A 21,280-nucleotide genomic window follows, 5' to 3' on the forward strand; every position below is an offset into this window, starting at 1 on the left:
CTCAGTCTCGCGGCGTCAGCACTTCTGCGCCTCATATAAACCGCCGCCTCCTACCTCTCGCCCTCTTCTGTCCGCCAACAGAACCAAACAATCACCACTACCTCCGCCATAACAACACACAATATGACCTCCGCCGCTCAGCCCATCTTCTCCCAGGGGGAGGACTGCAAGGCGTCGTGGCACGACGCGAGCGCCGGATACAACGAGTCCGACACACACCTGGAGATCATGGGCAAGCCCGTGATGGAGCGCTGGGAGACCCCGTACATGCACTCCCTGTCGACCGTCGCTGCCTCAAAAGGTAAAAACGAGAAGGTTTGGGAAGTCGACAGCAAGCATGCGCCCATTATCGGACACGCGGTTACTCCGCGATACTGTGTCCGAAAATGGGCGACGGCTTAACTGTCGCGTAGGTCTTTTGAGGATTTGCAGGTGCAACAAGCAGATGCCATATGCTGTTATAAATGACGACTAAATACTTTAGCTATAGGCTATGCAATTCATATATATCATTTCAAACGTTGTTGCCAAGTGAAATAACTCTTAAAAGCACATCAAAAATATATTCCATTAGTTATATATTAGGGTAAGCATGTTGAGCCTTACTGGTTGAGTGAGTGTATTGCTTTCTGTCATAGAATGTGGGGTGAGGTGGTTAAAATTTAGATATTTGAAAAGAAAAATGGGAATGAATTTACAATTTTAAATCACAAACTGTAACTTTTTTCGTATATATATATATATATATATATATATGTATATATATATATATATATGTATATGTATATATTCTATAATAATATTAGCAAGACTAATATATATTACCACTATGTATATACAAAGAGTGTGTGTTTTTTGCACACATCAGCCCAACTAACTTGAGGACACGTGTGTGAGGGGCATGGTGCAGCTGTTACACTACTCATGAGAAGTGGCCAAAGAAGTCCGGAGGGAGGGGTGACAGCCCATCTGCTCCTAATGTGAAAATAGACTGTACACACACACACACACACACACACACACACCCTCACAGATGTGTGTGGGAAATAGCAGGCATGTGCACCAAAAACAGTCTGCACAACTTTGCTAAAAATTCCGTTGCCTGAGCAGAATTTCTACAAGTATATCTAAGAAACATTCTGGCTGCTCATATTTGTTAACAAGTGCATGTTTAAATTCGTAATTTCCTTTCATTTTCAAGACAATATGTAGTTATTTTCTCCCTACTGTGCTTTTCTGTCATAATGTGAAAAAAATGTGAACATATGTGAACATTTCTGCCGTATTTGCACGAGTCTTTACTAAAATGAATGCATGTTAAATGTGACTATTGCAGTGTGCAGTTGATTTTAGGCCAAATGAATCTATAATTTAAAAAACAAAAACTTTATTCCCAATCTTTCTATATGCTTCTGTTGAAAGGAAATGAACCAACCGGCTGTCTCGCACCCAACAGAAGGAGAAAACTTTACGAGTAAAATCAATACCAATACATGTAATACATAGTCAGTACTGGCTCAAAACAATGCTAATGCTGTTTGAATGTCAAACAACACTGTCTTTGTTTGTAGCCGGAGGCCAGACTTTGAACTTTTGGTGGACAAAGAATGCAATCCAAGGAAATTTGGAGAGATAGAAATTCTTGAAAGCTTCAGCGGATTAAAATTTCCTGTGTGGTGTGTTTTTGTGTCTGTTCTGATTGGTGCGGTAGGCGGTCGGGTCCTGGAGATCGGTTTCGGCATGGCCATCGCTGCCACTAAAGTTGAGTCTTTCCCCATCGAGGAACACTGGATCGTTGAGTGTAACGACGGTGTGTTCGCCAGACTGGAGAACTGGGCCAAATCTCAGCCTCATAAGGTCAGCAGACCCGACTAACATATTGGTTAATGTTCCTGTGCTTAAATGCAAAAAAATTATAATTATTGAAGCCTGTGTTTATGTTATTGCAGGTTGTCCCTCTTAAGGGTCTTTGGGAAAACGTGGTCCCCACCCTGCCCGACAGCCACTTTGATGGTAAGAAATCCAACCAGACGTAGGGCAACATGTGTAGATATTCAGCTTCCTGTTTTTGCTTGATGCACAATCCTGGGGTTTACAGTGTTGAGAAACCTCAAAAGCAGCAGATCCAAATCGAATGAATCTGTTTTTAAATGGTCTATATTAAATACCGTAACCATGGGAAACCTGAATATCCCTCGAAGTTCACATCACTACACCCTGGTTTGTCTGCACCGTCCATTTTCTCTAGTTAGAGGGATTCAAAAGCCTTTTTCATATTTCACTGCGATAAAAAAAGTGTGGAAGTTATTGATTTACCTTGCTCTATATACAGTACTAACACCGTTTCTCTCCTCTCAGGTATCCTGTATGACACATACCCTCTGTCAGAGGAGACATGGCACACTCATCAATTTGACTTCATTCAGGTTGGTATAATAAAAATCCACATTCACCACACCAGTAAGTTATACAATACACAAAACATATACAATATAAATAGTGTAAAGATATTGGCATCTGTCTCTAAAACCTACAACAATTAATCTGTAGTTTGGGCAGCTCCCAGTGCACAGATGCATACAGCATATAAGAGTAATAACATTACATAATCTTTCATGTGGTACACACACCAGACCGGTCTGGTCTTCTTTAGGTCATGTCCCAGTGGACTTGAAGGACTGATCGATTTGTTAAAGTGTGCATTTTTCTGCAGGGTCACGCTCACCGGCTGCTGAAACCCGGCGGCGTCCTGACCTACTGCAACCTGACGTCCTGGGGCGAGCTGCTCAAGACCAAATACGACTCTATTGAGAAGATGTTTGAGGTCGGTCCCTGTCATTACCTACTCAATCTAACTTAGCTCATTAATAGCGTATAGTTTCTATTATACGCTAATCACTAGGTAACGTGTTTTACTTTACTGTACTAGCAGGAAAGACAAAGTGCTATTACCTTAGAAAGATACTGTCTGTTGAAGACAGTTTTGTTATGAAGAATGTATTTATTTGTTCTTTTGTTCAACAAAAACTCAAAACAAAAAATCAAGACTTCCTTAGAATGGATACTTTTTTCCCAGTTATTTTGTCACTGTTAGGACATTATATACTTAACATCTGTTTAAATTGCATCTGTTGTTAATAATTGTGATGCTAGCTATTGTCATTAAAGTTATCAACAAACTGTATGAAATATCAAGATTATGTTCTGATGATACAATGCTCGTTTTAATTTAAGCTTTAACGAGCTGAGGAAAGTGAAAGTAGATTTTCTTGTCTCCTTAAAGCAAGATTATGCAAATATTTTTACCTTACAATAACCACATCAAAAATAATTTTGAGGTCCCCAAAGTCCTTAGGAAGTTGTTACCCTGTGTAACTTTGGTGAGCAGGTACAATCACCAGCAGCTTAAACTGCTGGAATCAGGACAAGTCATTTCAAGACCAATACCGAACTGTAGATCAGTTAAAAAAGACTTATAGGTCAGTGCTCAGACTCGGAGCCCAACACATTAATCAGAGGCTGCGGTTTCAAAGCAAAACTTAAACCATGTTGCTTTTAATACTTGATAACTTTGAAAAATGTGATCAGTTGTCCTCTCCTGCAACATGTATTTAAACAGGACTTTTAAAAATATGATTGATTTGAGTCATGGCTGTATTTATTAATGAATCCTAGAACTAAGTGCACATGAGGGTTGTGGTGAGGACAATTTTAAACATGTGCGCCGATAATTTCAAGCCTAATGATAAACTGGATCAGTTCTGCAGAAGCCGATATGGCCGCGAGCCGCCTCACACTCATCCACTCTTCTCTGTTAATGATTTCCAGGAGACCCAGGTGCCTCACCTGCTCCAAGCCGGGTTCAAGAAGGAGAAGATTAGCACCACCACCATGGACATTGTTCCACCCAGTGAATGCAAATACTATTCCTTCAATAAGATGATCACTCCCACCGTTCTCAAAGAGTAAAGTCCAAAGAGACTGCAACAACCCTTTTTTTTTTTTTTTAATCAAACGTGCCTTCTCACCTGACCTCACTGCATTTCAATGACTGTCATCTTCCAATAAACCCAAGAACCTCCATACTCAGTCTAGAGGTGGTTGTATTTTATACATTCATTTTAACATCTGTTTGTTTTGCTCTGTGGTTTCAGTTTTAGAATTTCAGTGCACACCTCAGACTGTAATCTGTTGATTGGAGGTGAATTTTTTGATGCAGCCTCTGTCCCAGCAGACTGTGCTACAGTACGTCTCTACACTGAGGTAGTTTATTCTTTACAATGAAAAATAGGAGACAACGGAAGACTGAAACCATCAAGAAGGAATTTACACCTCTGAGGTTTTAGATTTCTTTGCCCCACACTCAGTATCTTGTATTTGTTGCCATGCATAACCTAAAGTGTAGACCAAGCAGTATATTTATCACTACATGTTGAAACGCATGCTTTGTCATGCAAAAGTATCATCTCTTCTCTATGTTCACAGTTAAACTCTGCAGAATCACGTTATTCCAGTAGAAATTTGACGAGAAAACACAATTTCAAAGTTCCTCGGACGTTATCAAGTAACAAGGGTGCTTTTCCAAACCCAAGGTCCAGTTAACAACATAGTTAACTATGCGTATTGTGTAATGCATTGGTTTTGTACACATTAAATACGTTTTTAATGTTTAGCATCCTACATGATGAAAAACCAACTTCTAAAACAATATGTTGGCAGGTAAGAAGTCCAGTGAGGTGGAAACAGAGCTTATGTTTTCATTTATGGTTATAGATAACGCTGCATGTTATCTGAACACATGGGCATAAGTTACCACCTGGTGGGGACACATTAATCATTAGATAGATGGATGACGCAACATGCAGCTGCAGTGTAGTGGGAAAACTGCAGCAGCTGGCTGCAGCTCTGGTTGAACCCTGAGCATGTGACGCTTTTATTTTAGGAAGTTAGACAAAGCACTTTTACAGAGAAACATCATGAGGGAAAAAACAGACCAGGCGAGACGCGAGAACTGTAACGATCAGTCTTTCTTCTGGTTACAGCCTCTGAAATGCGACGATTTTTCGTTTTTCTTCATATATGAACGTACAGTGATTATCTGTTTTAGGACCGTTAGTCAGATAACACACAAGATGTTAAGTTGCCTCGTTGGGTTTAGGGGAAATTAGGATTGACATTATTTTCTAACATTTTTGAACAAAAACAAATAAGCAGTTGTTCTCCCTCTACCTGCCTGTAACCTGTTGGGGTTGGGGCAAATCTTATAGACATATTTATAGATACATTTATGCAGTACATGGTCTTTTGAGATATTCCGACAGACTGGGACCAGCATTGTGATATGTTCTGTTAAAGGAGTTACCCACCCTACAGACATTTGACTCGTCAGTGAGTCTGCATGGCCTGTAAAAAAAGAAGATCTTTTAAATTGATCACTGCTTTCTGTAAAGCAGAAATCCTGCTGCCTCTTTTATATGTGAAGGATTCCCAGTAAGTGGGCAAAGATTGGTTTTAAATCCTAACACATAAATCTAACTTGTAAATGGGAAGATTTTTGAACCTGCACCAACCAGGGAATTATGTGTCTCACAAAAACACTTTGGTGTCACAGAGATGAACTTGCAGTTCTGTTGATTCACAACTGAAGATGCATGAAAGCAACTCTGAATATGAGTGAAGATAAGTAATGATAATTAGCCAAATATAGCGAAGAGCTACTGAAGCTGATTATGTTCATTAAAAAACATTTTCCGACGCCTTCACTCACAGAAACTCACCTGGTACCAGATAACATGGCATTATATCACCTCAATAAAAATGCATGTTACTTCTTTACACTGCTTTGTTGACACAGAACAGTCAAGGTCACAGTTGGTGGAGCCACCCAGTGACTCTTTCAGTCATAACATTTAAAAGGTTCAGTATCAAGAGTGTAGGAAAACCTACGGTGGCCTTCAGTTAATGTAAAAGAGCCAGTTGTTGGTCCATGAAAGAGGACCCATTCCTGAAATAATATAAAGGGCTTGTTCTTAAAATTAAACAATTATACACTAATGAAATCTTAATTATGAATATTTCATTAAAACTGTGCCGACATACCAACGTAAATCCTACACTGGACCGTTAATGACACAACAGAAACAATAATGCCTTTTCATGTAAGCCTCAGTTTATTGAAAATAAAATTAATTGAACGATCTCTAAAGTACAACAATGTTTTTTGTTGAAGTGAGTTCTTGCAGCTCTACACAGAGGAGGAGCGGCAGCGCTCCAAATGAAACCAGAAACACAACATTTACATACCAGATACACGCAATACACTGTACACGTTCACTTCCTATACCAGATCGTCATCTTCTTCTCTCGCTTGATTTTCTTCTGCAGCTGTAGAGTCCCGTACAGGAGAGCCTCTGCAGTCGGGGGACAACCTAAAAGACACACGGATAATGTATAATCTAACCATTTATATATTGGGCTTTTAATATAATCACACATTGCTCTCATCAGTCTGTAAGACACTGCTGCAGGATGATTGCAATGAAACATTCTCAATCCTAGCTGCTGACTTTGTAAGAGCATTGACAGCATTTATTTAAGGTATTACTGCTAATAAATATACAACAGCTACTTCTACTAATATAAAATAACTCACTAATGAATCTTCCACTGATTCTACAAATACTGTCTCCTCTCCTTTTTCTTAATTGTGGACCTGAGCAACGCCTACCACGAGCTCTGTACTGACGCTATAATGAAACTGTTGACTTCATCTAATTAGGACAGGACCTACAGTAGACATTACACCCATATTTGATTAAATAATGTGCTGCAATATACACATTCACTCTCCTGTCGAAGGCTTTCCTAACGTTTAGGAACCGGGTTGCAGAAACACGTTCAGCCACGAGAGCATTACAAGGCCTGGTTCACGGTCTGTGTTTTACTTCATCCCAAAGTTATTGGATGGGGTTGAGGTCAGGGCTGCTGGTGTACTAATATTTCCCTAAATTTGAACTATATGGACCCACAATGCTGCCCACTTACTTTCATTTACCTTTTCATAGAGTGTGTGTTTGAGAAGTCCTGATTCAAATTAACAATTTTTTTCCATTGCTATTTATAAGATTCCATTTTTTTTGATTCAATCATTTCCATATTGTGCAGTTTACCTGGAACATAAATGTCCACTGGTACGATTCGGTCGCAGCCTCTGACGACAGAGTAGGAGTAGTGGTAGTAGCCTCCTCCGTTAGCACAGCTGGGAGAGGAACACAAGACATTTAATAAGTTATTATGACGTGGTGTAGTTTTAAACCCTAAACCCATATAGTAGGAAATAGACAGCTAGAGAACAAAAAAACTTAACTAACAGCAAACTATGGCTGAAATAAAATACATAATGACTGGGTGAAACCTTCAAATTTGACAGTATGCCTTGTATTTCAGTGTAGCATAAAAGCATAGATGATGTTTGATCTGCTGTGGAGACTTCATGGATGCAGGAGAGCCTAAAGCTCATCAAGGGGCAACTTACCTTCCCATGGAAATGACATATCTGGGCTCAGGCATCTGGTCGTACACCTGTTGGAGAGAAGTTGCTGTTATATAATGTCTGAGTCTGACTAAGATCTAATCTGTCGTTTCAACGTTGTACAAGTCTAACAATCCACCGACAGATTGGTCATAATCCAGCCAGTGTTGACGCAGCTATACTGTTCTCAGAGCCGCCAAATTGAAACATCTGAACGAGAGAGCGTTTGTAACTATCGACGTCAATGAGTTGTGAAGAAACCAGCCCTTTCCTCCCTTTCAAAGACTCTCACCTTCCGCAGAGCCGGAGCCATCTTATTGGTGAGTGTGCCTGCCACAATCATGACATCGGCCTGTCGGGGACTCGCTCTGAACACAACTCCGAAACGGTCCATGTCGTAACGGGGCGCCGCCATGTGCATCATCTCCACTGCGCAACACGCCAGCCCAAAGGTCATAGGCCACAGAGAGCTCTGAGGAAAGAAGCACAGCAGCGATAAGCCAAGAAAAATCACAGACAGAAAAGACACAGGGACAGTTATATTATGGTGCTGTGCAAAAAACCCCACATACATTACTTTCTTAAAATAGCATGACAACGCCCCCTTCGGTAAAGGGTCATCGAATGGTTTGATGATTAGGAAAAATCAGATGTTATAGCCTACACAATCACCTGATCTCAAACCAATTGAACCACTAAGTGAGATTTTGGATAAGTGTGTAACACAGCGTCTTCCACCGCCATCATCAAAACACTAAATCGGGGAATCCTTTTTGGAAGGATGGTCTGGATCTGCCAGAATATTTTTTGTTGTTGTTGTTTTTAGATTAGATAATCTTAAAAAAATGAAACCTGGAGAAATAACAGCCCAGGAGAAAATCAATCAGTGTTTCCATGGGACTTTCTTTGTTTCCATGTGACATAAGTAACTGCTGTGCATGTGAATAATGCTGCTGAGATTGCAGCTCCAGTCTCTCAATTTGCTTTTTGCTGCCTTGAAAAGGTTTAATTTGTGACCGTCAGACTACAAACTACACACAAGGTTAATATTAAAAATGCTTTTGTAGACTTTCTGGTGAATATAGTGTAAAAGTGAGGCAACTGAGCAGTTATAAGAGTTAGATACTTAACAAGCCTAGATGTGACTAAAAGATCAAACAGTGGCATTTTAAGTGAAAGACAGATCCAGACGTTCACTAATCTATTCAACACATGCTGGATGTCATCACAGCCGCTTGCTGACTCACCCTGCGCGCCCAGTTAACCAGATCATCCAGCTTGGTGATAACATACTCTCCCTTGCTGCTGGCTAGAGCTGCTGGTTTGGCTGCGGCCACTGCCGTGCTCTTCTCTCTGACTGGAACAACACTGCAACAGAAGGAAAGAGTTGTTTACCGGGGGTCTGCTCTTTATCCTCATATTTTCACCAGGGCGTTTTTTGGCAAACCCACCTCGTGCTGGTGTTCTCACTTTTGACGCTGCTGTGCAGACTCTTCTGTTGAAGAGCAAAAACTGAAATAGGTCTGTTGGATAGAGAACAAATAGAAGTTATTACAAAAAAAAAAGATGATGGCAAGAATCATATCATAGCATCAGATCACAACATATTCCTATTTCAAAACAGTCAGTGAAAGACTGTAAAGCACCAAAACAACTGTAATCAGCACAGATCAGCTTTACTGGTAACTGGTTTTAAGATGTGAAATGTAATCATTGAAAAATACTGTATTATGTGCACCAAGGACAGATTTCATTGTAAAAGATGCAGATTTTGTCTTGGCCTTGGTCTTGATGATGCTTTAAATGTTTAATTTGAGTGTTTGTCTGAACAGCCTGCATGCTGAGTGCTCCTGCTGCCAAATAAATAAATAAATAAAGCTAACAGATATTTGTTTCAGCATTGTCTTTTGATTGGGACTGTTTTAGCTTGAAACCTTCTTCAGTTAAACATAATCTGATATCAACAAAGTAACTGATAAAAGTGAACAAAACTAAATTTTGACATTTGGGTGTTGGAAACATGTTGAACTGTATGATTTTATTAATGTGACATGAACTATTGTCGTATTTTGGGTCACTATTCCATCCTGCATTTTCTACTATGTTTGAATTTAATTAGCGATGGTTTCAAATGGCTAAAAGAAAATAATACTACTATAAAATATGAAAATCAACCTTGTAAAGGATCATGATACTGTAGCAGTTGCAGGACCAGCATGACTGAGTTGGATTTAAGTAACATTTAGAAACAAGGAACTGGATTAGAAGGTTCTTACCTTGTTGAGAAGGAGCCAAACATGGCGAGACGAGGCGCTGCGAAATAAAAACAATAGACATGCAAAATCATTACTCTGCTGGAAAACAATACAGACGACTTTCTGCTGGACACAACTTTTGGTTGTTGGTGGGATTACCTCATGCCAAAGACAATTTTGTAATGTCTGTTCATTTTATGTGGCCCCACTTAGGGCCATGTCTGAATCACTCAATCAAAAACGCCTGTTGTCAGCATAATCTAATCTTACTTACAAATAAGCACTTGAAGCGTTTTTTTTGCCTATTTGATGAATGTTTATGTACTCTTAACTATATTATTTATACGTATATTATTACTATATTAATTCTTGCACTTATGAGTAATATCTTTAAGGCTGAATGCACTTATTGTAAGTCGCTTTGGACAAAGGCGTCTGCTAAATTAATTATAAGAATTACAATATAAATATGATGCACGATAACACGTTGCATTATAGTATACGTTGCAGACAACATGTTTGATATGGACTATTACTGCATTTATTAAGTGTATTAAGTGGTGCATTGAGTGTTTAATACATGCGAGGCTGTAGAGCAGCACTTTGTTATTCCTTAAACCCCTGGAGTGATACTCCGATGGTCGTAATGTTTGCAAATACAGATGGTAACAAAAAAACTGGCAGTTTTAATGAAGAGTTTGGTTTGACGAACTGTGCGAAACTGACGACTCGATCTAGAGCAAACGGCGCATCGGGTGTGTTACTCAAAAAAAGTCGTGGATTTAAAAAAAAAATCACCACAGAGACTCTTCCTAGTTGAAAGTAAATTTGTCGTTATATATGTGCGCTGATTTTGCTGCTAACGTCACAGCAGGCGTTCATGTTAGCTAACCGCGTTAGCCGCCGTGCTAACGCAAGACACAGCAAGGTCAGTGTGCGCATTCACTTGAAGTTCCTAACGCGGCTGCCCACACAGTCAAAACACCGAGCGCTGCATTTGAATGTACCTCATCTGTAAATACGTTCGAACGTCGTGTGTCTGAAAGCAAGGTAACGTTCATTAAAAGCGTGTTTTTTTAGTCAAAACATCACTCACCGACCAACGCCGCCATCTTTGATTTTCTGGTTACGTGAAACTGCTTCCGGTGTCTGTTTGAGCTCGAGCGGTGGAGGGCGCTGCCGCTGCTGTTACAGCGACCGGTTAGAACAGTTAAAATATTATTGTTCAGTATTACCTTATATTGGTATAAAGTCGGTGTTTTATTGTGTCTGCAAGTTTTGACTTATATGTGACGCGCCGTTTATGATTTGCACTAAACTTTCAGCCATAAAACAAAACAGAAACTATAGACATTCATGTGGTACAATTGTGCTCCATTCAAGTGATGTCGGAATAATCGGAAAAACGACTTTCCGAGTAGGGAATTCACTTCAACGACACTTGAAATCGGTAAAGTTGATGAAAATTTAAGTGCACGAGTTGCGGATTTGTTTCCATATGTCATACTTTAAAACATGGTGGAGGAAAGAGCCTTTGACTGGTGGTTAAAAGCTTTGACTAATGCTGCAAATTTACGTATTCAGTGTCTTTTTCTTTTGTGTGCATATCATTTAATTGCACGTAGAGTAACCTAGATTAGTTTGAAGATAAATATTTATCATCAATAATGTCTGTCACATCTGATCCATTTTCTTTGCTCTTCACTCATATATTGAAAAAAGGGGTCAGTTAAATTCTCAAACACATAAATCTATCTGTGGGAGGGTGTGTGTGTGGTTGTGTGTGGGTGTGTTTGTGTGTGTGTGTGTGTCTAGACTTTATAAGAAGTGATTTTTTATTTTTTTTACTTTCACTTAGATGTTAGAACTTGAGTTTGGCCCAGATACTAAAAATTGGAGACTGCTCTACTTGTTTAGCTGCATCCACACTGGTAGTGTCAAAACAAACACATTAATCTAATCCTAATTATCAGTCAAAACACACTCTTCATGCCAGGTAGAACAACCTGAATATAATGTAATTTGTTCAATTAGTTTGAATGACTGCATTTGATCCCAATATATACAATTGATAAGGACAGCTCCAGAACAGCTACTAACTGGACCATGGTGAGTTTTTGTCTATATTGTTGTTCGAGGTGTTTTTAACAATACTTTTAACTGAAAATTTGAGCAGCACGACTTTCCATCGCCTACCCTCGTTCCGGTCACGCTGCTAAGTAGGATGTAATGGTATATGATTTTGAACTCCTAGAAAAAAACACTAGTTTTCTCTTTACACTCTCAGTCCTACTTAGTTTTAGGTGTGGCAGGTGTGAACAAGAGTAAAGTCCTCCTAATGTTCTTTTATGGATTGTTTTTATTACTTTACTGATTTTCTTTGCTGTTAAACTTCTGTCCTGTTTTAATTCTTGTATGCACATCTGACCAAATGAATTCACTCTTATGTATTATAAACTTATTTATTTGATATGTAGTGTATACGTCACAGTAACAAGCTGTACAGTCAGATACAGCTTGTAGGTTTTGCAACATGGCTCAAACATTAGATGATTCAAATAAACAGAAATACATTTGGAGAGGACAAATCTTGATGGGAAAATTTGTATTAATGCTAATTCATTTTGCAAAATGTATTAAATTGTAAATTCAGCAGGGCCTAAGAAATGATCTTGTGGGTCCTATCCCATCCCTAGACAAGTAGTTTGACAGACCTGATATATTAGATGACAAAACAAATTATACCGTGTGGTTGCACATGACTGACTCCAGAGTTATGAGCCAAACTGATTACCTAATCTGACCTGCAACCAAAACCTGCTCTGAATCTTAGTGTTATCTAATCCACACACACCTGGTAGACAGACAGGTACATTGGAAAATGAAATCATGCAAAAGTAAGAAAACTGTCAGGACTGAACTTATTAGAGACATGGTTTTGTGGTCATGGTCATCAGTCAGGCATGCCTGACAGTTTCACTGAACTAAAAGAGGAAAGTAAATCCTAGCATTAGAGGCTGAAACATGTTTATTTTTACTTGATAAATACCTTTTGACTTGCCTTTAATCATACCAATTTGGATAGCTCATTAATCTTTCTTTCAACCATCTCTTGGATGCCGTTTTTGTTTTGGCCCGGTTTTGCTGTCGCTAACACAGCGAGCAACATCAGCAGCAGTGAGGACGCCAGCAGGGTGGAGATGGAGAGAGCGTCCAGAGAACGTAGAGAGCATGTTATCACATAATAATAGACCCGGCACTGAAAACACACAGTGCAGTTTCTCCAGGAATAGCTGCTCTGTCAAAGCAAAAAGCAGCAACTCGTCAAAACAAATGGAAACGATGAAAATACTTTTTTTTTTTTTAACAAATGGCTTTAATTCTTCCTTCATCATGTACAATCTTTTAGGACAGTTCAAATAATAATAAAGTCTGATAATTGAAGTTGCTTTGCTCGTGGTTTTTTAGGGTCAAACCAAATTCAGCCATATACATATAGCAGAGTTTTTAAGTACTAAAGAGTTCAAAACATTAAATATAGGCACTGGAATAGCTTAAAAGGAAAAATGTTTTAAGACTACAGCATTGTTCAAAGGCCTCGCCCACCACTAGTGGGCAAGGAGCTCTTACATTACAGATAATAAGCATGAATCCACATAAGAAACAGTCCTGTATAGGAGGAGCAGAAGCACAAGTTGATCCGTCACACACTTGGAGGTTATAGTGGCAGCGTGCTGAACTACGGACCACAGGAATGGCCTATTTTTGGAAAGATCTCCTCCTCTGAAAGAAGAAAGCGCCGCTCGCCTCCTCACTGAGAGTGCAGGATGTCTGTGGGTAGGATGTCTGGTTTGCCACTTGGGCTCTGTGATGTCTCCCCTGACCAGGAAGAGGGGGTGACCTGATTATAGAGGACGTCCTGAGATCCAAAGAGTGGCTCTTTGAGATTCAGCGTGTACATGAGGAACAGATTGAGAGCCACCATGGCAAGGAGCGGGAAGACGGTCAGGCCGGAGCCGAAGCCCCGCCAGGAGCTGCACACGTTCAGGCTGACCCAGTAAACGAGCCTGCCGAGGATTAAAGAAACCAAAACAGCAAATCAGATCAAGTTCAAACCTCACAGCCTCTCCGATGATGATGTTTCGGAAAGCAACATGACCAGTTAAACCAGACTCGATTCAGTCAATTAGGCTTATTTTCAGGAAAGGATGATTCAGAAAGACGATTAAATAAGTCTGACAGAAGTTACAAGCTAATAGACTTTACTAAAGTAGTAACACTGCACTGTAAATTGATTAAGTAATGATTATGAGTGTTTAAGTTAAGAGACACATTAAAGAAACAAACCACGGTCGATGTGCCACGTTCTCAAACTGATAGGAAACTTATGTTTCAAGAAAAATGCTAATTATGTTCTTACTGTGACATAAATTACTTGGCCGAGATTCTATTCGATGTTTCAAAATATAAAACGATCTTGTATATTATTTTTAGCACTTATAAACCAAACTCACATGACTCATACGGGACTTGAATGCACGACGGCTGATAGAATACAAGCGGAGCGCCGCCACAAACTGGATAAAACTAAAGGATCTGAGTTCAGTTCTTGTGCTAAAGTCTGAGTGTAACACAGCCTGCCAAAATTCTCTTTGGTTGTGTTAATGACAGTGGTTGTGTTCATTTTTAGCCATGTGAGTGACATGGCTGAAGGACTGGCAATGTTGGTCTGTCAGTCCCCAACTTTGGTCCAGATTGAAATATCTCACTAAAAACCACTGGACACACTGACGCTGACATTAGTGCAGACATCTACGCTCCTCGGAGGAGGAAGCCTAACGACCTTGGTGATCCACTGACTTTTAATCTGAACATTTCTGGCGCTCACCTTCCAAAGATGAACATGGCAACCAGTATAGGCACCAACTTCAGCTGGTCTTGAGGCAGTAAAGCGGCCATAACGACGAGGTTGAGGACATAGAGTAGTAACTGTTCCAAGGACGCTGTGACAAACAGCTGCTGAGCCGCCCGTCCTCGTGGAAACGGCTCCAGCAGATTGAAGGAGCCTGTGCAGAACTGGCACGCCGCGCCCATGAGCATCGCTGCGAGGGATAAAAGAGCAACATGTCAGTTAGCAGATTGAACCACAGCCACTTTTCCATAAACAACTCTCAGCTTTCGGCGACTTCGAGCTGCAATTGATCTCATCTGAGAGCCTACTTTGTTTACCTGATTTTTCTTCATTTGAATACAGCAACTGCCAGCATAAATGGCACGCATGCAAAAACTCCTCTCTTTAATCAACATGACAAAATAGTTGAGAGGAAAATGATCAAGATAGGCTTTGGTTCTGGATGTTTTTGCCACCTGCCCTCTGGTTCTGGTTGCCCAGGTTGGGAAGTGATTAAAATATTCTGAAACAATTAGGTCACAGCCTGGGAGACAACACACGCAGCCAACCTCTTATTGTAGTTTCCATTTAAAGCTATGTGCAGGAGGAGGAAATTATGCTTCTCTCCAGAGGCCTGGGGAGAAGTCTGCTGCACTGAGGTTGAAAGCGCATGAAATTAAAGGGGACAGCAGACATTGAAACATTCCTGGACGAGGCGGCCAGACAAACCAAATCCTCTCTTAATCTTTATCTTCAATTTGTGGCGCACACACACAGCTGTTCCTGAATGTCAGCGTGCAGGTGTTTGAAGCGTACCGAGTAGGATGGGGACGGCCGCCACCACGCAGCAGCAGGAGGTGAAAATGACGCGGCTGGCTATGTCGGGGCAGTCGGGCGGTTTAATGGGGACATAGAAATAGAGTGCATAGAGGATCCCAGCTGCACACAGGAGAGACGCCAGGACTGAGAAGAAAGCGGGAACTCGGCCGCTCTGACAGCATTTACACTGGCAGCAGCAGCAGCAGCAGCGTCCCCGATCCAAAGCCTCCTCTGTGGCCTCACAAGTCTCTTCCCGCCCCTCGGAGCGCCACACCGTCAGCTCCACGCTCTCTGGCGGCTGGCCTATCAGAGGTCGACCCTCGTCCGCACTGCAGTCCAGATTGGTGGACTCTGGACTCCATCTCGGCGTGTCTGTGCCGTTGGGAAGGTCTCCCTGAGAGGCCGGGGCTGGAGTGCCGATGAAGTTTTCCGTGGCAGCGTCCAAGTCGTGCGCTGCGATGATTGGACTGGAAAGAGTTTGATCCAGTTCCCCCTCCTCCGTCTGATCCGCCTGCAGCTCCTCTGGGAGGCCGTCGCTGGGCTGCTGGTGGCAGGGAGCAGAGCCTGTTCAAATGAGAGCACGTTTTAATACAACATCCAGAACCAGATACTTAGAACACCCAACTGCAGGTTTACTCTGATCCGTCTTCCACTTCCTTTTGTCCAGCTTGCACAGCAGAGGTCTGGGTCTCAGGTAAACCTTTAGAGAGGTCTGCATGTAAAAGATTAGTGTGACAAAATTTTATATTTATCTTATTGTCAACAAATACCGTTCAAAGATCCAAACCAGCAATGCGTTGATCTCACTAGCTGCGGGACAAACCTTCTTCTTCCCCTGTGACATTGATCTTCAGTGGTGGGTTGACGTTCTTGAAGATGATCACTATCATTTTTAATTGATTCAGTCCCACGTACAACATCCTACTGTCAATACTCACTACAGCATCAAATGTGTATCAGTCCACAGCTGATAGTGACCAATAAATGCACAACTTGTTCCTGTCTGAATAATATTTACTAAAAACCACCGGGCCCAGTGGTTTCAGGAAGCTGCTGAACCTGTTTTGAAGATGTATATCTTCAGGAGGAGCAATGTGCTCAGAGAGCCACACAGAGAAAAGTGTCGAGAGAATGATGTGCTGCTTGTTTTGGTCTTTCCACGGGACATGTTGGAAATAAGTCACCAGCCTTATCCGATGAAATTATTTTCCATCTTTCATTTTTTTTCCATTCATTTTACTAAAATATCAACTTTCCATCAAGAAAAAAGACCAGATCAGAAAATCCCAGATTTAGAAATCTGTTTTTAACCAAAATGTAAAAAGAAACTAAACAATCCGACACTGATTTTAACGATTCATGATGGAAAACTCTCACCCAGGTGTTTTCAGACAGCAATGATATCAACATCGATTAAACATCTCAAAGTTCTCGAGGCTGAAGCATAAACTACCAGAGATACTTGTGGTTGCACACATTCACCCACTTCAGATTATAGATGAGGTTCCCTCCCACAGGACAGTAGATCTTCAAACTCTAAACACTTTCTCAGCCTCTTAAACTTTGTCTGCCTCGTGTCCTTTTTTTAATAGAGACCAATAAACAACTTTTTCCGGGTGAGTTCGTCAGATGATTATCTTATTGATTATCTTATTGTGTTATGCAATTGCATGACTTTTTACACTTTGTTGTCTTCAAAACAAAATCTCATCCACAAAAAGGTTCCCTTCCTAAAAATCCATCTTTAAAAGAACAAATCAGAGATGGAGATTTCACAATAAAAACATTAAACAGCTCTCAAGTCTACAATCTCACTTACATCACATAATAAACACTAGAATGGCCCCTCTCCAGTCCCTCTACACACTCATAGATATCATTTCCCAAAATATTTTTTTCCTCAAAATTCATGCATTGTATGGACTGGTAAAAATGTCTTGCAAATGTTAAACAAAGTGGGGGAAATGTATTTTTCTTTTTCTCAGCCCATGTCCCCTCCTTCCACCATGTTTCAAGGAAAACAGTTCAGTAGTTTTTGTGTACTCCTGCTGACAAACAAACAAAACACCAACCGACGGACAGTGGAGAAATGATTATGTTGGCGGAGGTAATAATAAAGCTTTTTTCTTTTTGGTAAACCAGTAAACCTCCAGAGTTCCTACTGATTAAAACAAAATCAATTTTTAAAAAAAGATTTTAAGACCAGAGAATCAGATTCACTGCTTATTAATTGTTGCGCTGCTTTAATCAGCCCTGACTCTGTCTTAACTCCTGTTGGATTCAGTCTGGACTCCAACTCAACTTTAGCCATCGCGAGTTTGTTCTGGCCTCCCCTCAAATCGTACCGCTCCATCAGAGAGACGGTAAAACAGTTGCAGTGATAACTCACTCTTTGGCTGATGCGTTGCTGGTGGCGGTTCAAGGGAATGCTGGGAGCCGGAGACGGAGTGGGAGGACGAGTGTAGCTCCTCCATCGAGGACTCGGGGCTGTCTGACACAGGCGCCAAAGAGATCTGAGTGTCCAGGTCCAGGAAGGGGGAGAAGGAGAGCCGGGCCGGGTCGATGTCCTGGAGCTGGTTGATGATGTCGCTGATGGACTCCTTCATGCTGTCGAGCTCCTTCGCGTTCTGCCGGTTAGTGGCCTGAAGCTCTGTGGTGCTCATAGTCAGTCAGCCTGGGCGCAGCAGAAGGAAAATGGGCCAGAAACAAAGTTACAAACACCAAAGCAGGGACATGTGAGGCGGTGAAATCCCCCTCTGTCCTCCCGAGTGTCAGATAGGGGCACTAAGAGGTCGAGCACATAAAAGGCATAAGAAGATGCCACATCAACATAAGCCCTGACAGAACATTTGAAGTCATAAGAAAAAGGAAACCATTTATTAAAAAACAGATTTCTAGTCACAAGAGACGTCTATGGAAACTGCAGAAGCCAAGTCAGAATGTCAAACTAAAGTTGTTTTTATTCATTTTATTTTGTGAGTGGTGCATTTATTTCTTGTTTTCCTTTTACATATTGCCCTTATTCCAATTTTGTTCTCCCACTTTATCACCTCTGCTTTGAAAAAGGTTGCTTGCCGACTTTCAAAAGAAGAGGTTGGGCGAAGGGGGATGAAGGAAATTAATGTCACCACTGACAGGATGTCGAAGTTTATCTTCCTCTGTGAGGCCATGCTCTGTCCGAATTGTTTTCATTTAAGTTTTCAGTTTTCCTGAGACCTTTGAAACAAAATCTACATGTTAAAACATACATTTTATGTAAAGCTTATAGATGACTGACACACACTACTCGGAATATATATTTGTAATCATGTATCCCTGAAGAAACTGCTCATAGGAGACATTAGATCAAGCAGCCAGGACACTGAGGCCATGTCGCCTGCGAAGCTTCTGGAAATGTCTGGTTTATACAACCTGCTGGTAGGTTTTCGATGACACAGGACAGACCCGGGCTGGCTGTTCCCCCCGTGTTTCCAGTCTTTATGCTAAGCTAAGCTAAGAGAGTCCGGGCTCCATTGTCATATATGAGTGATATAGACAATCAATGCAGGCTCATCTTACTTTTAGCAAGAAAGCAAAGGTGTGTGTATCCCAAGCATCCTTTAATAAATAATATTCAAAGTACTCAGTATGTCAGCATCAGTTAAGGTTTTAAAACTTTCCTGCCTTAAAGCTCAAAATCTGACCAATCGTTCACCATTTCTGCCGAACTTAAATTGTTTCCCTTTAATATTTTTACACTACTGTCTCTTTAATCGACTGTCTGACTGGGGTTGTGTCATGCCTATCGTTACAGTTTGCATGGGGGCCCCACGGTGGCCACAGGGGCCCTAAGCAGCCGCTTAGTTCGCTTATGCCCTGGATGATATAAAATCTCGCCCTGCTGCTGTTATGATGGCGAAGAACTAGCACTACAATTATAGTTGTCTATACAGTAAACATTTTGACCTGTGACCCCTCATCTCAGGCCATGGCCTCGGTGTGGTCACGGCTCGATTCCAAATATTTTTTCCCTAACTCCTCCTTTAATCACCTGACCACGCAGATCAATCTGAGGACCACTTGTAGAGTTGACAACAGAAATATGTAGAGTGGGGAAAAAATTACATAAGATCTCTTTTCATCAAGAGTCACAGACAGTTTGTGGGTCAACAGAGAACAGTTTTGTGTACCAGAGGTGGAAAGTAACTAAGTACAAATATTCTAAGTGCTGTACTTAACTACAATTTTCTTTAATTGAATATTCCCATTTTTACAAAGACATACTTCCACTGCACATTTCAGGGGAAATATTGTACTTTCAAACTCTGATAAACGTACATGACAGCCGCATTTACGTTACCTATTCGGATGTGATCACTTTGTGATAATAGGATCCATCGTTGTAGATAAAATAATCAAACAATGTGTGAAGCAGGAAAAATAAACCTATTACATCACTAGCGATCCAAAGACTTAAAGGGGTGATTCTGTGCAATAAGAACTTTTAGAAAGTACTTTTATAGTTTTATACTTGGAGTAGATTTTGTGCAAATATTTCAATCAATCTTCATTTATCAATTACACGTTTGCATGCAGGACTTTCACTTGGAAATGAGTTGTTTAGCAGTGTGGTGTTGCTGTTTTAACTAAGTAAATGATCTGACTTCTCCATTCATCAGTATCTATTACTTTTTTTTGGCCAGTTCTTCCCATAAAATTGCTCAAAGCGTCTGACCAGTGAGTGTAAAGTGACACCGATGACGCGCCTTTTGTTGCTCTGCCGTTATTTAAAAACTTGTGTGCTGATTTTTTTCTTCTCCTCCACGGGCTCTTTAGTAACATGTGCAGACTCATGGAGGAGTTGGAGCGTTTTCTTCTGGACCCTTTTTTCTTCCTCCTCTTTTGACTTTTGGCGCACATCCAGCTGTGGCGCACGCAAAAAAAAAAAAAAGAAAAAAAGAAAAAGAAAGACCTGCGGCGAGGATCTCTCTCCAAACAATGAGGACTTCTCCATGTATAGAGCGCGACCAGGACTCGGAGGGGAGTCGCATGTCGGCGCTGCTCGGAGCTGGGCCGAGGATGTGGAAACGCGCGTATGCGTCAATGTGCTTTTACAGTCCCCGCTGAAAAAAAGAACTGTCGCAAAGCAACAAAAACAAACCCAAACAAAAACCACGATAAGAATCCCTCTTCCAGAAGGCAAGTGAAGTCTGTCAGTGTCTGACCAAGAGCAGGGAGGAGGGAGGTGCTGGATTAGGGGATAAAAGGAATAAAGCCCGAATGCGCACGAATCGGTGCGTAAAGGACACGAGTCGTTCTGCGGCACAGATCTGATTCAGCAGCAATTAGAGCTGTGCACAGTTACTGAGACGCGCTGCAAGGCAGAAGCACACCTCTAGTGGAATCTAGAGACATTAGTTGTATAAATGAACTTACTTTTGGTCGGAGGCTGCAGGGTACTTGGTGACTTTACTCTCCCTTCGCAGGAGGAGAATTAAAAAAGCCCCACTCCGTCCGTCTCTCTTGCCTGGCTGCCCTCCCCCCTCCGTTCGCTTTTTGTCTTCCAGGATCCTGGACTTCTGAATCAAATTTCAGGACGGACAAAATACGAGGCTTTCTCCCTCCGCCCACACAAGAGTTTTTTTTCTTTTTCTTTTTTTCCCTTGCTGGGTACCATGTCAAACACCATATGGAGCAAATAAAACCAGAGGAGCAGGGGGGGTGGGGGGAGGACCTCTGCTCTCAGTCGACTGCAGATCCAACGGTAACAGTCACATCCTCGACACACGTTTGTCCAAACACGAC

At 41.2% G+C, this 21,280-nt stretch overlaps 3 protein-coding genes across 5 annotated transcripts; 1 reads left to right on the top strand and 2 right to left on the bottom strand.

Moving 5' to 3' along the window:
• Positions 1-4,085, top strand: gamt (guanidinoacetate N-methyltransferase). The gene is made up of 6 exons (XM_035646768.2): positions 1-301; positions 1,712-1,857; positions 1,950-2,013; positions 2,359-2,426; positions 2,714-2,824; positions 3,829-4,085. Exons 1-6 carry the CDS (start codon positions 124-126, stop codon positions 3,967-3,969), a joined length of 708 nt encoding a protein of 235 aa, XP_035502661.1. The 5' UTR covers positions 1-123; the 3' UTR covers positions 3,970-4,085.
• Positions 4,086-6,147: 2,062 nt separating this feature from the next.
• Positions 6,148-10,988, bottom strand: ndufs7 (NADH:ubiquinone oxidoreductase core subunit S7). Its single transcript, XM_035646769.1, has 8 exons — positions 10,883-10,988; positions 9,808-9,844; positions 8,983-9,054; positions 8,779-8,899; positions 7,824-8,003; positions 7,535-7,581; positions 7,170-7,258; positions 6,148-6,428 (listed from the first exon to the last, which is right to left on the bottom strand). Exons 1-8 carry the CDS (start codon positions 10,896-10,898, stop codon positions 6,331-6,333), a joined length of 660 nt encoding a protein of 219 aa, XP_035502662.1. The 5' UTR covers positions 10,899-10,988; the 3' UTR covers positions 6,148-6,330.
• Positions 10,989-13,138: 2,150 nt separating this feature from the next.
• On the bottom strand, positions 13,139-21,199 carry LOC118318648 (transmembrane protein 79-like). 3 transcript variants are annotated; one of them, XM_035648489.2, is made up of 5 exons: positions 20,912-21,199; positions 17,886-18,170; positions 15,494-16,060; positions 14,675-14,888; positions 13,139-13,853 (listed from the first exon to the last, which is right to left on the bottom strand). In XM_035648489.2, exons 2-5 carry the CDS (start codon positions 18,157-18,159, stop codon positions 13,598-13,600), a joined length of 1,311 nt encoding a protein of 436 aa, XP_035504382.2. In that variant the 5' UTR covers positions 18,160-18,170; positions 20,912-21,199; the 3' UTR covers positions 13,139-13,597. The 3 variants fall into 3 exon arrangements, with proteins under 3 accessions (XP_035504382.2, XP_035504383.2, XP_035504384.2); XM_035648490.2 differs by lacking the exon at positions 20,912-21,199 and adding an exon at positions 20,448-20,808; XM_035648491.2 differs by lacking the exon at positions 20,912-21,199 and adding an exon at positions 20,242-20,419.
• Positions 21,200-21,280: the final 81 nt, after the last annotated feature.

Source organism: Scophthalmus maximus, chromosome 13 (assembly GCF_022379125.1).
Source record: "Scophthalmus maximus strain ysfricsl-2021 chromosome 13, ASM2237912v1, whole genome shotgun sequence".
NCBI classification, from domain to species: Eukaryota; Metazoa; Chordata; class Actinopteri; order Pleuronectiformes; family Scophthalmidae; genus Scophthalmus; species Scophthalmus maximus.

Coding starts and splice junctions, on each gene's coding strand:
- gamt (XM_035646768.2), top strand. CDS start 124: ATGACCTCCGCCGCTCAGCCCATCTTCTCCCAGGGGGAGGACTGCAAG. Junction 302..1,711: donor GACCGTCGCTGCCTCAAAAG/GTAAAAACGAGA, acceptor TTGGTGCGGTAG/GCGGTCGGGTCCTGGAGATC. Junction 2,427..2,713: donor ATCAATTTGACTTCATTCAG/GTTGGTATAATA, acceptor ATTTTTCTGCAG/GGTCACGCTCACCGGCTGCT.
- ndufs7 (XM_035646769.1), bottom strand. Junction 8,900..8,982: donor AGTGAGAACACCAGCACGAG/GTGGGTTTGCCA, acceptor CTTCTGTTGCAG/TGTTGTTCCAGTCAGAGAGA. Junction 6,429..7,169: donor AGTGGACATTTATGTTCCAG/GTAAACTGCACA, acceptor TGTGTCTTTTAG/GTTGTCCCCCGACTGCAGAG.
- LOC118318648 (XM_035648489.2), bottom strand. CDS start 18,159: ATGAGCACCACAGAGCTTCAGGCCACTAACCGGCAGAACGCGAAGGAG. Junction 16,061..17,885: donor AGCAACGCATCAGCCAAAGA/GTGAGTTATCAC, acceptor TCATTTGAACAG/GCTCTGCTCCCTGCCACCAG. Junction 14,889..15,493: donor GGCCGTCCCCATCCTACTCG/GTACGCTTCAAA, acceptor TATCCCTCGCAG/CGATGCTCATGGGCGCGGCG.